Raw genomic sequence first — 15618 nt, 5'->3', positions numbered from 1 at the left:
ACTTTAATTTTAACTTAATTTTTTTCCTGACAATTTTTTTAAACCACGCACTTTTTACTCTTTGTCAAAATAGACTCGTTTATTATTATTTACAGTGTTGAGGAGTAACCAAGTATTTTTTTTAGTGACTGTACTTTAGAATTTTCAAGTATCAGTACTTTACTTGAATATTAGGTTTTGGGTGTTTTTTTTATTTTTCCATCATATCTGCTCCTCTTGCTTGCTCATTTTTTCAACTTCTGCAAATTTTGACACGACTGAATAAATAAATAAACAAATGATCAAGCGAGAGATTTTGAGAAGCAAGATATTCCCCATACATGGGCTTATTTAAGAGAACTGGTTATTGACTAGAAGAATGATTTTTGGTGTAAATGTTGCCTACAAACCACTTTGGCTCATGTAATAAATGACAAAAGCACTGTAAAGTAAAGATGAAGTTTCATGGACCAGTTCAACCGGCTGTGTCCTCTGTGAGATGCCAAGTCCGCCTGCTCCACCAGCTCTGGTAGTATTAAAATCTGAACGTTGACACAAAGCAACGGCAAAATCTATCCAGGGACACACACTTCGTTAGACATATTTTTTAATAATTAAATTTGTATTTTTTGGGGGAAGTAGAGAAGAAATTGCGTGATTTAAGCAAAATGGGCGTAAGTAAGATTTTCTCATTTTTAATGTATTACTGTATAGCTATTTTAATATTTACTTAGTAGAAACAATAAAATTAAATAAATATTCGATTTGCTCGGCCATGCCCGAGAACCTGCATTCAATAATAGTCAAACTTCAGTGATGGGAAATTTGCGTTAGTATCGAATAAGGGCTAAATCATGAGCCTAAATCTTCTGTTTTGCATGTTACTTATAAACCAAGGGTGTGTTCAGACATTTTGTGGGCACATTCTTGTCTTGATTCCATTTGGCTAATTGACACAATGGCACGGAACTGTTTGTGTACTTTAATGTGTGCTGTTTTGTGTTGTCTCGCTTTCTTCCTTTTTTTTTTCTTTTTTAAATGCTTTTACTCTATACTCTAAATTGGTTAGGGATGCAAACTATATAAAAATCAGTCAACTAAGTATAATACATTATAACGCAGCAAAAACAGATTAGATTGACCCCCCCCAAAAAAATGCAATGCAGTGCAAGAGAAGATGAAGAATTTCTGGAAGTGTATTCAACGTGTGTTATGCATTTCAGAGACATAGAATTGAGGACATGATGTACCCTAGCTTTGCTGACCAGAAGGCCAGACACAAGAAGAAACGTCTGGTGCAGTCCCCTAATAGCTATTTCTTGGATGTGAAATGCATGGGTAAGGCACACGTATGAAGATTGTATGATTTCACAATCGATGGGTGGGCAGGCACCCCAGAAACCAATCTAAAAAAAAAAATATCCCCTATGATATCCATTTGAAATACCAGGTTGCTACAGGATCACTACCATCTATAGTCATGCCCAGACAGTGGTGCCTTGCGCTGGCTGCACGATAATCCTCTGCAGGCCCAGCGGAGGCAAATGCAGGCTAACTACGGGTGAGAACTGTTAGATTTTCATTTTCTGCTTCGAAGCGATTCACGCGAGGTGTAACAAACACAGAGAATGTCTCTTGCTCATCCAGGATGTGCCTTCAGAAGGAAATATTACTGAGCGGAAATATGGCAGCACACACCCTGACTGGCAAGATCACCGACAAATAGGAGTGTGTCAACTACGGATGGATTGGTCGGACAAATTAAATCGCAAATCGATGAAATCTACAAAAAAAAAAGTCAAAAAACAGTTAACGTTTCTGTAAAACATTTATTAGGTGTCATGGAGGGAATTTGGTCAATTAAGTACTTCAAAATGTATTTAATAATAATTGGCTGCATTTTAAATGACCCTAGCATGAGATGACATTAAAAAAAAAGGTGTTGACCATTTATTGTGCGTGTTGTGAGTTTTCTTTGGTCTTGAAAGTTCCCCTGGCATCAACAAGTGATAAAAAAATGACAAAAATGAGGCAGAACTAAACCTAACATTATTCTTTTATATACAATAAAGAACCGTGAGTGATCTGATTTGATAATGTTTCCAGTAGTTTGGGGTTACACTTGCATTTGTAATCAAAATATTGGCAACATTATTGCAATTTTAACTCATAGGTAATATAGGTAATACTTTTGAATTAATTTTATTGTACCAGACCTAAAGAAAAAAAAAAACAGCCCATTATGACACGCGTTTGATTGACAATAGCTGGATTTCACCACAGGGTGGCGCTTAAGAGTCATGCCGCCATTGAGAGGTGTTTAAAAAAAAAAAAAAAAAAAAGACTCATCTGCTTCTTCCACAACTGTGAAGTGTGGCTGGATGGAAAAAAAAAAAAAAAAAAAAACAATTTCAAAGTGAACAATTTTTGTTTAAAGTGGTCAAAATAAATTGCTGCAATTTGTGCAGTTTAAGTGGAACTGTGTGTTTAACTTCTCATCTTAAGAACAAAATGGCATCTTATAAAAATATAAAAAGAACATCAAGGGACATTAAGTGAATCCCTCTTACTCAAGGAATGCTGCGGGATGGAGTTGAACATTTGTGAAATGTTACATCTCATCCATGTGTGTGTGTGTTTGTGTGTGTGCTTATAAGCTGTTTAGTTCCTGCAGGGTCTGGTCCAGGACTTGATGCATGTCCAGATTCTCCTCTTTGGCATGTGACAGTTTTTCTGCAAAGAGAAGTCGACACAATTAACCCTCGACTATTATGAAATAAAACTAAGCATTCGTGCGTGATTATTATTAATTTTGCTTCGCTCACAACAAACTTGTGTCCCCACAGACATTATTTTGGTTAAGTTGTGCAACATGCAGACAATCCCAACCACAATGATGTGCTTATCATGCAACCAGCAGATGCCTTTTTAGGGGGATGAAAAATACGGTTAATCGGTACTTGGTATCGGTAAATGCTCAATTGTAAGTACTCGCACTCTTTCTGGGAAAAAAAAGGTAAAACAAAAAAAATCAGGTCAGAGGGGAACACAAAGTCTCACCTTAGGCATGTAGTCTTTGTCAAAAAATAAATTATGTCACCAGTGCTGTTTTACGTGACTACTTGAGCATGAATGATGGCAAAAACACGAGCGGCGGCTATGTAGGAAAGAGAAGGCTTTTAATTGGCATTTGATAAGAAGGACAGAAGGCACGTTGGAAAGATGAATTTGGGCAAAGGAAAAAAGCCAAAAGCGCATCTACAGAGACGTCATGTCATTGAGGGCATGGTCCAGCTCCTCACTAATGGCCTTGTACTTCAGCTTCTGAGCGTAGAGCTCGTCTGGAGGTCGGCAAGTACAGGCGGGTGTTGAGGAGAGCGGAGCCGAAAAGCGGAGCGAGAGGCAGGCAGGCAGGCAGAGGGAGGAAGGACAAGAGGGGGAAAAGAAACAAAAGAGGTCAGCAAGAAAATGAATGAATGAATGCTTGTCCTTCTCGCCGCAAAAAAAAAAAAGCACTAGCAACATTTTGACAACACAGCTGCTCAATTCCAACAGAGCCAGCAAAATGTAGAAAAGCCGCCACAAGACACCCACATATTGGGAACGAACCAATCAGATCGAGAGCATACATTTTATATTTAACACAGTAGTGGTCAACTAACCAATCAGAACGAGGGCAAATATACAGAGTAGTGGTCATTTTGTTTTATTTTGTTAATGATGTATCTGTTCTCGGTTGTCAAAGTCGGTGTCACTTTTTTATTTTTATTGGCAAAATTGTTGTTGCACCATTAATTCTGCCTAGCAACATGGCTTGAAACAAGTAACATGACCCGATAATGGTCAAAAGAGTGTTTTAGGTGTAGCGTAATGTATTTTTTTTCCTTGTCATTGAGGCCATTAATTTGCAATGTTCATTTGATTTGATTTTAGTTTTAGGATGTTCTTTTTATGTATTTATTTTTATTTTCAGAGCATGTTTGTATTGTATTGTCTATTTTTGCACACATACCTTCCAGGTCATCGATGGACTTTTCCAGTTTGGCCACTGTCCTCTCTGCAAACTCTGCACGAGTTTCAGCCTGATGGGAACACAGACAAGCTACGATTACTTTCTTATGGCTCCCTGAGTTTGAAAATTTATTTTCAAGGTTGTTAAAATAAAAATGAAACTGGAAACAAATGATCATGGACGACCACTGGATGCTATAAGTATGTATGAAAATTAATGTGAAAGAATATGTGGACGAATAGAACAAGAAACGCACCTCCTTCAGTTTGTCAGTAAGAATTTTGATCTCCTCCTCGTACTTGTCCTCCTTTTCTGAGTACTATTGACAAACACAACACACAGTATTAGCCAACACGGTAGCTAGTTTTCTTTCCGCTGTTGATGATCGCACATAAATCCAAAAGGAAACATTTGAATTCTTATCTGACTTGTTCACCTTCTCTGACTGGGCTTCTAAAGACTTCAGGTTATTGGTCACATTTTTCAGCTCCTCCTCCAGGTCGGCAGCTTTACTGTGGAAACATGAGATATTCTTTTCAATTAAAATACTGATTATTACATTTCAGCCTCATCGGGGTCGTGGATTAAGGTAAACATTTAAATAAAAAATTTTGCCCTGAGTGCACATCATGAAAATTTGAGGGCGTTACCATTCTGAGAGCTCGGCCCTCTCCTCGGCCCGCTCCAGATCTAACTCCAGGATGACCAGCTTGCGAGCCACCTGAAGAAAGAATTACGGGATTTTAAAATATTTGGAGTCAGTCTCGTTTTGTAAAAGTCTCCGACTCGTTATCTCACCTCTTCGTATTTGCGGTCGGCCTCCTCAGCGATGTGCTTTGCCTCCTTCAGCTGCATCTCCTGAATCTCCATCTTCTCCTCGTCCTTCATCGCTCGGGTTTCGATCACCTTCATTCCTCTAAAGCAGGACCAAAGATCAAATTAAGTCAAATATTTTAAAAAAAAAACTTCTGAAATGCTTAAATTATTGGCAATAATTTGAATGTTGACATTGTAAACCTGATTCATAATGAGCTAGCTGCTAGCATTAACTGGTTAGCTTACTGACCTGCTTAGAGGTTTAGCATTCTATTCATGGTTTAATATCTAAAAAATTATGTATTTACTTGCTTGTACATATATACTAACAAACTAGCAATGATAATAACTGTATTGCAAGAGGAAGTATGACATCATGGTATCAATGCCGAGATATCATGCAATGCTCTCTGGGGAGTTAGTTCAGTGGTTTGCAATTGCACATGGGTAATAGGAAACGCAAAAGGGACCGCCACAACTGCATGTGTCACTCGAGAAAAAGCGGCTAACCTCTCGCTCTCATCTGCAGCCTTCTCGGCCTCCTCCAGTTTCTGCAGCGCAGTGGCCAGCCTCTCTTGGGCCCGGTCCAACTCCTCCTCCACCAGCTGGATGCGACGGTTCAGAGCTGCGACATCGCCCTCTGCCTGAAAGACCGCAGGATAGGGGGGAAGACACATTTAGTCATTCATTCATTCGACTTTAACTCATCCAAGATGGTGCACCCTTCCCCCCTACTGAATTGAACAGGAAGCGAAAGAGATGGCACCAAGGTTGAGAATCTTGACGGCTTGATATAGACCAGGAAAAAAAAGGACCTACATGTCATATCTAATTGATGTCCCCTCATTTGGGCTTCAGGAGGGAAAAGACAATAAACAGACAACGATATCGGAATGTCTTCTGAGTGGGTTGCATACTTGAGACACGTGATCGACTCAATTCTACTCAAAAAGATCAAAGTACGGTAGTCAGTGTTTCTATTTGCGCATAGAAATTGCCACTTAGTGAAACCTCAAGCACTAAAAATGTACTCCTGACTCTGGAAAGAGAGCAGCTGGCAGTTTCTTAGACAAACACCATTCTGTGTTCAGGGCAGAAGTTAGTAGGTCAGTAACTCATTAAGCTCGTCATGCTGTCCAGAAGTCAGATTTCCAGTGAGCCCAAGTGCTCAGCGGTGGGCCAGCTCATGAAAAACACTTTGAGGCCATAAATATATAAAGAAAAGGAATTCAGACGAAGCCTTAAAAAAAAAAAGCAGTGTATATTTTTAAAGTTGAAAAATGTTGTTTGATTAGCGGACAATGTGGTCTCGCTAAAAATCGTTGACCTCACAGCCCAATAAATGCTGACCTGTGTTCAGCACACACAAAAACAGCTGGAACATAAACTCCGTCTCCAAGAAAAAGTATTCAAATTGGTACGTCCACATAAGGAAGTACATGACGAAAACCACCAGGTCCTACTTTGATAGAATTGAAACCCAAAGTCTGGGCTACTTCGGTAGCTAATATGCACTGCTACATTTAGGAGTGGCCGTCACTGGGTCGCTTGGCTATTTCAGGAAATGAAGCCATGGTTTCCTTTTGAAAGCAACGTAATTTATTCATGTTGTTTAAATCATCTAGAAACTTTTTCCACCTCGCAATTTCTCTCGCTTACTTTCACTATTTTCCAGAGTCCGACTCGGCTGCTACTGACATCAGGCAGGAAATGTTTGACGAATCAAAGCCGACGTGTGTTAAAACAGTTAGCAGCTGATAAGAGGAGAAAACCTAAACCCGCCGCCACGAGATGAATGAAAATCTCAACGCCGTCAAATCTACTTTGAGCAGGCCGACTTTTGTCGACAGCACATCTGGCTCGAGAGAACAGAAATTGGGTGGAACCTGAAATAACAGAAATGACCTACTACTTCCTGAATTGTATGCAACGACGAACAGTTGGCGTTACAAACAAACAGGCTTTTCATGAGCTTTCGGTCAACTAGACTAGACGACGTAGCGCACTTCCAGACATACACACTCCAAACAAACACTCATTCAAACAAGCGCTACCTTCCCTCAAACACCGACATAATTGCTAGCTAGCAACTAGCTAGAACGGTGTCAGTTGTTACGCGGCGCGCTAACACAAACCCAAACTCCACAAATTGGTACAAAACGAGTTAGGTCTTCTAAACCACATCTTTTCATCACTTTTATTATTTGACCTTAAAAGATACACGGAAATTATGTATTGAAGGGACTTTTACGGAGAAAATGAAGGACAAGTCAGGCATGAATCTAATTACGAGCTAATTCCAGGGCAGTGGGCTAATGAGCGACACAACGCCGCTGTGCTTTAGTGGAAGTTATTCCTGACGAGAATACTCCCTACCCAATACGAGAATATAGATGAGTGCAGTGGAACCTTGAAAGCCAAAACTAGCAAGGAGTTGCTTTCATACTAGTCAGCTCCTATTAGAAGATTTATTCCATTTCACACCGCAACATTTGTTGTTTGTTTGGTCTTCTTTTTTCCTACATCTGTATTATTTGTCTTAGTCACTCAAGTAATTGGGACAGCTAAACATCTTAAATCTTGAGAATAAATCTGGCTTTTGCTGGCAAGGATTGTACAGATCATTTCAACTAAATCACACAGTCTTGGTGGACATAATCACATCATTATCTCGCCGCCGCAAAGCCACCGACGTGGGAGTGTTCTCCCCGCTGACGACACACAACCGATATGCGTTATATTTGGAAAGTTGAGCTAGTTCCTAGGATGAATTCCAAAGAAAACACAGAAACCAGGAAGTCATTCTTTCCACAGAATTTCGAGTATGAGAGAAGCAGAAGCCCGCGACGGCAGACTTGATGACAACTTGAATTTTTAGATGCCAAGTCGTGAGGAAAGTTAAGCTGATGATGGAAAAGAGCGGCATTCTTCAACCCACTTCTGCATATTCTTGGGCGTAAATGATTGATAGTGACAAGAATAACTGGAATTGTTTCAATATTGAGCAAGAGTCCCATGGGATTGTTGTACTCGCCATTTTGTAATTCTATCTACTCTACATTCTTCAAAATGTGAACCCCTATATTTTTGGTTTTTGATCATGAATGGTTGGCAGAAGTGTTGCTTCTGTTAAGTCTGTGGTTTTATTTTGGCTACACTTCTACTTCCTGTTTTCTTTGTTCCTTATCCTGTCGAATCTTCAGTCACCGGTGTCGTGAATTTGGATTCATCTGTACTAAATTAGCCGTCGACTGGCAGCTACTACTTGCCTGTTCGTCAGCTCAAACACATTCATTCAATTAAACTAGAAGGAAAATATTGCAAATCAAAATTTGAACAAACTGGGAGTCTACCATGGGTAGAGTAGCTGCCAAGAGTTGAAAAGGGAAGATGAATGTGTGGAAATAAAACTTGATGTTTCCAGTTGCGCCATTTTTTTTTCTTAAACGAACCAGACAGAAAGAGTTGAGCTTTGAATGAATAGCTGTTTTTTTTTGGTCCACTGAACCCGCAATGAATTGCACACACTTCATCTTCCTGTGAGACTGAGCCCACAGTGACAGGAAGTGCAGGCCAGATTTGGCAGGCGACATCCTGGGCAGGGTAGACAAGTTTTTTTCCAAGCATGCATGCTTTATGGTAAACAAAATGCGGCTTAGGGGGAAAAAAAAAAAGGAAGTCTGGTTTGGATCTATAAATAAACAACGTACAGCGTATAGAAGTTGAAACACAACCAGATCAAATGGAAGACGTCACTGCAGTCCTGCACGTTAACACTTTCAAAGCGCCTGAAACAACAGAAAGTAAAAATAACAAAGAGCCAGTACATTTTGTGGCCTCTGTGTCTTGTGTCCACGCTGCGAAACAATGATTCACTACAAGAACACTCAGCAACGTTTCTCTTTTTGATCTCTCTATGCGCCAATGAAAGCACTTTTGCGCCAAGGAATAACTCCAGGTCGTCCTAATTATTCACATATGGGAGCGCGGCACTCAACCACACAGCAGGATCCTCCATTCAACTTTAGAAGTATGCCGGAGGACAATATTTTGACCACAAATTCTATTTCATTGTTTAATTTTATTGCGATGAGAACTGAATGATAGCCATTGATGAATATCTTTTCATCAAATCATCTATCATATCTTTATCACTACACTACAACGTGCCATAAATGCGACCAAACTGCATTACCCACGAGTGCTTGTTAAGCGTTTCCATTCTCCTGACTTTTCGACTGTGAACTTATAAAAGCCCTGATGTGAATCATGTCTAGAGGCAGAAGGTGACACATAAAATAAAAGGAGGATGGGTTACTTGATTGAGGAAGCGTTGGTGGCACTAGTCATGACAAAGTAAGATCATACCAAGAGATGATTTTTCAAGTATCCATAAGTCCATGTCTCTCCAATAAGTAAGCAGAGACATAGCTTGAATTAGGGGGACATTAAGGGTCATCCATTCCTTTTCTATAACACATATGCTAATCAGAGTTAGTGTTAGCCTATCCCAGCTGACTTTGGGAGAGAGAGATATCCTATAGGTTTAAATACTGGATCAATGGACTCCAATGCAAATAACAGTAAACTTTGGTCTAAAACCTTGTGATGTTTGTCTGATAGATTAAGAGTAGCTGACGGGGGGGAAAAAAAAAATCCAGTCCTGCAAATTTTAGTGTGAAACGCCTAGCTTTGTCAACTGCAAGACATAATGGCATGATCAAATATTGCTACTTGGTATGGGCAAGTATTCAAATGTCAGAATAAAACACATGTATTTTGAATATGCAAAATGTAATATAAACTGTATTTTAAATGCAGATGTTTGTTAGTAATATATTAAGTTTTGTTTTCTTTACAAAATGTTGATTATAAGTATAGATGTAAAACTTTTGGAGATTTCGTCCTGAGCATCAAGCTGCATCGCGCATGCGTATAGCCTAGCAGGAATCTACACCCCCCCCCCCCCCCCCCCTCCCAAAAGGGACCAACGCCTTGCATTGTGGCACAACCACAGCCGGCAACCAATCAATGGCACGGCTTTATTATTCGCCGTTATTCTACTGCTACCGCCGAATAACGAAACTACACCAATAGCTGAACCATCACGTATTTTCTTTAACTTCCACCGCTAAAATTAACCACCCTTAATGCGACATAAGCTTGCGGGAAAAAGACAAGAACTTGATTGTCTCACTTTCTCCCGGAGCTCTCGTTCGCTGTCCAGTTCCCTCTGCAGGACCTGAGCTCGGTCTTCGGCGTCGTCCGCCTGCTGCTGCAAACTCTGGATCTTCCTTTTAACAGCATCCAAAGAGTTCAAACCTGCCATTGTCGACTGATTTATGACTTAAACTTTACGCTACACGTGGACGGAAGGGGAAAACGATGCCCCCAAAAAGGAGCTAAAAAGCGCCCGTACGGGTCTTGTTAGAAAACAAATGGAAAAAAAAAAACTAAACGAGGATAAACGTAACTCCAATTTTTGAATGAACAAAAAGCAAAACAAAACCCAAAAATAAGGTCCGTCCAAATCGCGACAACGGAGATGTTCAACAAAAAATGAGAGCTAAAACCAGAAAGGAGGAATGCTCAAGGGGTCCGCAGAATGTTTTCTTTGGGTGCCGGGGAATGAATGAAAGCTGGAAGTAGTGGGGGAAAGGTAAGCGGTCCAGGGGAATGTGGCAGTTTTTTGGTCCGGACACTTGGAGGGATAAAGGAAGGCTGAGTGGAGGAGAGAGTCGCACTGTGGAGGCCAGAGGAGGAGAGACGTGATTGGATGGTGAGGTCACAGGGGGCGGGGCTTACGGTTTGAGTATGAGTAGAAAAAGTTGATCCATGTGACTGATCACTTCGATATGGCTTGCAAAGAAATACCCGGATGTAGAGTATGGATCATAATAGTACTACAAGCCAGCAAGCTTAAATTCGGTGGCTTAATAAAAAAAAAAAAAAAAAGTCTCTCACTGACTATAGTATTTAGTGACTTTTCAATACTTGGCAAAAGATGCTCAAGTTTGCACTGTACATTAAAAGGATGCTTAGAAGCAAACACATAGGCCATCAGCTTGTCGAGCATGAGAACCCTTGGACTCATCCGCTACTTTGTCTGATTTGTAACGGAAATGCTGGAAGGGTCGATTTCATTGGAGACAGGAGCGCTGGCTTTTTTGTTTGCCTTAGCTGCATTCCTGACATTCCAGAGAAGCCCCCCCCCCTCCAACCACAGTGCCCCGAAGAAGTAATTGTTTTCACCGCTGCTATCATTAGCTGATCTGTGTCTACGTGGTGCCACTGCGTCTTCCCTTTCTCTCTCTCGAGCTTTAGTGCTACAGATCTTGGGATCAGAAGCTTCTGTGGAATGCATGGCTGCTTGACTTAGCAGTCAACTGCAATGACCCACTTGTGATCAAAACAATATCAATCACTTATGCACTTGAGTGGCACTCAAATCTCAACACAAAATTCAACACCTCATGCGTTGACGCCCTCGTTTATTATTATGGTTGTAGTTTGCAGAAGTGTGCAAATGCAAATTAAATACTGAGAACTGCTTTCTTCTGCTAGTATGCAAAATGAAACCACAACAATAAAAATAAATTCCAATCAAAATTGAGCTTTCTGATCTTTGTAAAGGCAAATTTATGAGATATAATGCATTAAGACGGCCCTCTTTGTAGGGTAAGCCATACGTGCCCGTGGGATTTAGTGACAGGACATTTGAAAGACTGCAAATGGCTTTTGATCACTCTCGAAAACACAACTGGAGCTGATAGCTCTTAGAAGTATTCTCTGAGTTTATTTAACCAGAGTAGGAGCTTAATCCGGCGTGACTCACTGACACACTTCCCTTTCCTTTGTGTGTCCTGGTACATTGCATTTCCCCGGGATATCCTCAAACAGCGACTACTTTACTCGGTAGTCTTACAAAAATGGCCGCCTGCTGGTGATGGGCCGTTTTATATTATAACGAAATTCGCTTGGATTAGTCACCTTTGTCATTTACTTTGTACTGCTGCCACTAATCTGAATTTGTGGTGTGATTTAGCCAAAGGAGAAGAAAAAATAAATAGATGGATCGTATGAATGTACCCGTTTCAACTTTCACTGACTTTTGGGCGGAAGAACATAAAGGAGAATGTTGAAAAGTGAACTATGACCCGTTGATGTGGTTTGTGTGTGCATGCGTGTCTTGGTAGAAGCGAGCGCTCATCTTTCAGGAGCGGCTGCACAGGAATGCGCAGAGTGCCTGAAGAGGTCCAAAGCGTTCCCGTTGGATCAAAGTGAAGCCACAGCTGGCTCTCACTTCTCCATAGCCCAGCTGTGGGATCGCAGGCTCCGTAGTGCTCAATACGGCTTTGCCGTGAGCCCAGTTTGGGATTCAGCAAGTTATTAAGATGAAGGGAAAGTGAGTCGAGTTGAGTGATGTGAAAGTTATTTGACTCCTGCTTTGAAAGTGACTCAGTGTGTGTGTGTGTGTGTGTGTGTGTGTGCTTGCTCACGTCGGCAGCTTTCTTCTCAGACAGTTCCAGTTTTTCCTGAGCATCCTTCAGGCCCTCAGAGAACTTGTCCAGTTCATCCTCTGTCTGCTTCATCTTCTTCTGGAGGTCGAGCAGCTCTTCTTCCAGCTGTAGATGGAAAAAAAAACAGAAAATTTGAGACATTAGGGTCTCGGTTCATACACAGTATTTGTCATGTCGATTTTTTTATTTTTCACTAAGTTTAATTACAATTTATGCTCACTCACTAATTGGGTGTTTCATTCTTTCATGGGGAGTTAAGTAGCATCCCTTTCACATTGACCTTTGACCTTATCTATTGAACAAAATTGGCATCATTTGAAATTTGAGAATGAAGTAATCAGTGCACTTATACCAACTAAATATTTGCTGTACATTTAAATAGCTTGCTGTTGACTCTCTAGCGCCCCCCCCCCCCCCACACACACACTGATAAGAGTTACACTTATAGTTCCCAATCGATGTCCCCACTTAAGTGTCCAAAATTAGTGTCGTTATCGGTGAGCAGGCACATTTTACAGTCATCTGAGTGTGTGGTAAATATCTCACGGCTTATGAAGTGTGTTGGATTGTCCACCTGTCAAATGAGCTCTCTTACGGTCCTCATCTGTTTTGTGTTCCTATTGGTTATTTTCTATCGAGTACAACTACAACAGAAAAAAAAAAAAAACTTTGTTTTTCTTGACTTCAGCAAGTGTTGCTCTTTGCAGTTCGAGCAATGCCAAGATATGCAATCGAGTAGAGTAAATGAACACCGGGGAATGTAAATTTGTGAGCAAAAGTGCTTCCAGAAGGTCTCCGCTGAGTTTTGTGTGTTTTTGCATCAACAATGAGATTATAGGAATATTTCCATTGCAGAATATTTGCGTTTCTTCCAAAGTATTTTAGAGCACATCAAAGCGTCATTCTAACAGTGTTAACATTATTTATTCTGTTTTTCCTGCTTGAAACAGAAAATTTGGTGTGGCTTACCCTCTCTTTTTTAAAACTTTTTCTTCGTGACTTTTCAGCAATATGTACAAAATGTTTGGACACAAAAAATAAGCCATATTGGATTCCTTACTTCTTGGCCGTCCCATTACAAGTGTTGAATGTGTCCCACCTGTTTACATTTGTCCTCAGCCGCCTTCTTGTCCGTCTCTGCTTGTTCCGCCCTGTCGATGGCATTCTCCTTGTCCAGTTTAAGCATCTGCATCTTCTTCTTGATGGCCTCCATGACTGCTGCTTGCTCGGATCGGGCCCGGTGAGACGATGATGTTTCTTCTTAGGTCCTGTTTCGAGAGAGGTCGGAGCTCGAGCGGAGGAGATGTTTCGCTCTATAAGGGGAGTGATGTAAATTGCACCAGAACCTGCCCACAGGTCCTCCAATCCTCTTCCTCTCATCCATCTCCATCCCCTCCTCTCCACTCGACACTCCATCGCATCTCCCCCGACTATCGCTCTCCCACACTTCACCCTATCAAAGCACTCACCCGACAGCGTTCCATTAAGGAGTGGTCTCCTCGGCCATCTTGGTCTTCACCCGTGCATGATGACCTTATTTGGGGTGGTGTGCTTACATGAAGAAACTGTGCGGGAGAGAGAGCAATCTGTTTGTGATCCTCATTGAACAAGGAAGTAGCATGCTAGCAATATTTGCTAAGGAGTTTGGTGGTCCAATAAAAACTCTTGCCATATTAAAATTGCAAATGCCCGCGTAGATAACGTTGCGTCTGATGAGTGTCAAACTCTAAGTGTGTGTCACATTCCTTCAAGGTCCACCCTGGAAACACCACTTGGATGTTATTTGCCGGAACGGAATCCTAACTTTGACAAAGCGTCACCTTGGTCAGAATTACGCTGTAAAACATCAGCGTGCAGTTTTATGAGGAGAAAAGTAGTTAAATGTCGAGAGCCCTGGAGAGTCGGTCGACAGCCTGTTGATGCGTGGAGCAGCTGTCGGCCATGCTGATGTGGAGGAACAACCACAGCGGCGGGTGTCACTCGGCATGTGGAGCGCAAGAGACGAAGCAGACTTGAGGAGAAGGAAAATTGCTGCAGCTGCAAAGCCTTTAAAGAGTGAGTAGGGGCTTTGCGGTTGGCAAGAGTCAGCCATTGATTTAATTCGATATTTTCTTGTCGAACTCGGGTTACATACGTATTAATGAAACGGAAAATAGTGAATATATTTTGAAGAGATGGGCTTGTCATTAAGCAAATATTGAAGGATCCTATCGATTTGGATGAAACATCTCTTGGATATTGATCCAAACTGGTTTAAACATTCATTTTAAAAGATACTTTAAATGAACTTTAAATAAAACCCCCAAAAATTTCAATTAAAAAAAAAAAAAGACAATAGGCCAAATATTAAATGGTAAATAAATTATGCAAATTTAATTATGCTATAGTACCAGCTCCCTCTAGCGGTACACAAAAGAATCACTGAATTAAAATTTCAAATCTAGGGACAATCAATGGTAAGGGCATTTGTTCAACGGGTGAAAATTTGTGATTGTGGTGCTGTACCTAATGTACTGACCGGTCAGAGAAGCTTGCTTCCACTGCCTGGAGGTGGAAGCATACCTCATGATTCACCTGGACAAGATAACACATGACACACACGCTCAGTAACCTTTAATCTTCCTTGCGATGACGTAATAATGATAACATTTACTACCAGCACACTCACCGACTCGCTCTCTCGAACACACCTTCGCAGTGTCCGGAAAGTCGTCGATGTTGAGGTCATCACTAACCAATCAGAAGCCAGCACCAACATGAGGCCAAATGCTGGTTGTTAGTGAGCTGGAAACACACAAACACACACTTTCCTAACACACATGCATATGATTCAAGGCTAGAAGGTTCAGATTTAACTGTTTGCACCCTCTTATCAACAAGAGGACACATTGCCCACATAGTCAAAAGAACAGTTTGTCCACCAGGTTGGTACTTGACTCTCTGATGTTCTGCAAACATTTTTTATCTTCTCATAATTTATCACCATTTGATATGGGAAAATCATTTCGAGAGAAATACTTCTCCAAATATGAGACATATGTAAATATCCGCCTCTCGTACAACTGACCAGTGTCTCGATGAATTGCACTTCAGTAGAATGAAAAAAAAATCACATTCACTATCACAACACCAAACTTCCTTTTCCTGTTCTAATTCCCAGACTTTAATTCCTCACATCCCTTTCCTCTCTTCCTCATGTCCTAGCTACTCTGGACTCCATTCCAGAGCGTCTCTTGTTACCTTGTGCATGACCGCACGTTCACCTCCTGTTATGTGAGGGAGGGGTGAGGA

General features: G+C 41.0%; 2 protein-coding genes across 6 annotated transcripts; one reads left to right on the top strand and one right to left on the bottom strand.

Annotated features, from left to right (window-relative positions):
- The first annotated feature begins 494 nt into the window (after nucleotides 1-494).
- LOC125973866 (small ribosomal subunit protein eS27-like) lies at nucleotides 495-1930 on the top strand. The gene is made up of 4 exons (XM_049728460.2): nucleotides 495-653; nucleotides 1203-1317; nucleotides 1430-1540; nucleotides 1627-1930. Exons 1-4 carry the CDS (start codon nucleotides 648-650, stop codon nucleotides 1653-1655), a joined length of 261 nt encoding a protein of 86 aa, XP_049584417.1. The 5' UTR covers nucleotides 495-647; the 3' UTR covers nucleotides 1656-1930.
- Nucleotides 1789-15117, bottom strand: tpm4a (tropomyosin 4a). 5 transcript variants are annotated; one of them, XM_049728384.2, is made up of 12 exons: nucleotides 14996-15117; nucleotides 14846-14901; nucleotides 13797-13892; nucleotides 13427-13595; nucleotides 12307-12432; nucleotides 5318-5451; nucleotides 4790-4907; nucleotides 4642-4712; nucleotides 4428-4503; nucleotides 4248-4310; nucleotides 3992-4061; nucleotides 1789-2712 (listed from the first exon to the last, which is right to left on the bottom strand). In XM_049728384.2, exons 4-12 carry the CDS (start codon nucleotides 13538-13540, stop codon nucleotides 2630-2632), a joined length of 855 nt encoding a protein of 284 aa, XP_049584341.1. In that variant the 5' UTR covers nucleotides 13541-13595; nucleotides 13797-13892; nucleotides 14846-14901; nucleotides 14996-15117; the 3' UTR covers nucleotides 1789-2629. The 5 variants fall into 5 exon arrangements, with proteins under 5 accessions (XP_049584341.1, XP_049584351.1, XP_049584358.1 ...); XM_049728394.1 differs by lacking the exons at nucleotides 14846-14901; nucleotides 14996-15117 and having other exon boundaries at nucleotides 13674-13811; XM_049728374.2 differs by lacking the exons at nucleotides 1789-2712; nucleotides 13797-13892; nucleotides 14846-14901; nucleotides 14996-15117 and adding an exon at nucleotides 3138-3320 and having other exon boundaries at nucleotides 13427-13775.
- Nucleotides 15118-15618: the final 501 nt, after the last annotated feature.

Source organism: Syngnathus scovelli, chromosome 10, assembly GCF_024217435.2.
Source record: "Syngnathus scovelli strain Florida chromosome 10, RoL_Ssco_1.2, whole genome shotgun sequence".
In the NCBI taxonomy this organism is placed as follows: Eukaryota; Metazoa; Chordata; class Actinopteri; order Syngnathiformes; family Syngnathidae; genus Syngnathus; species Syngnathus scovelli.
This window is presented reverse-complemented; position numbering and strand designations above follow the sequence as displayed.